A 462-nucleotide genomic window follows, 5' to 3' on the forward strand; every position below is an offset into this window, starting at 1 on the left:
CAGGCCCCCCGGGCTCGACGCGCTGGACAGGCGCCGGCGGCTGGCGCTGCCGCCCTTCTGCCGTTTCCGCCGCTTCTTGCGCTTCTGGTGCTTGCTGGAGGCCTGCGCGCCCGCCTCGCCCGCGCTGTCCGAGTCCTTGGCGCTGTCCGACGTCAGCGACTCGCAGTTCTGCAGCCGCAGGTCCGACTCGCTCTCCACGTAGCGCTCCACCTTGATCTGCATGGGCCCCAGCGCGCCGAAGCCGTCCGCGCCCGCCTTGGGGTTCTCGAAGTCCGAGTGCTCGAAGCTGTCGTCGCTGTCGCGGCTGTCCGGGTTGCTGGAGCTGTGGCCGTCGTCGTTGCAGTGCATGTCGTTGTCGCACGCGTTGCCCGACTTCTTCCGGTCGGGCTCCGGGTCCTCGCTGTTCTCCGACTGGTTCCCCTTCTCGTCGGACTTGGAGTTCTCGTTGTCCTCTGCGTGGGG

General features: G+C 69.0%; 1 protein-coding gene across 1 annotated transcript in view; it reads right to left on the reverse strand.

Annotated features, from left to right (window-relative positions):
• Positions 1-5: 5 nt before the first annotated feature.
• NPAS3 (neuronal PAS domain protein 3) overlaps positions 6-462 on the reverse strand; it is a gene marked incomplete at its 3' end in the record, with an annotated part of 691,615 nt that continues 691,158 nt past the window's right edge. The window contains exon 15 of the mRNA XM_021715010.1: positions 6-452. Within this exon, the coding sequence (XP_021570685.1) occupies positions 6-452 (447 nt within the window). The remainder of the gene's footprint in view (positions 453-462) is intronic.

This window comes from Carlito syrichta, unplaced genomic scaffold, assembly GCF_000164805.1.
Source record: "Carlito syrichta isolate Samal-C Ts95f unplaced genomic scaffold, Tarsius_syrichta-2.0.1 Scaffold306534, whole genome shotgun sequence".
NCBI lineage: Eukaryota > Metazoa > Chordata > Mammalia > Primates > Tarsiidae > Carlito > Carlito syrichta.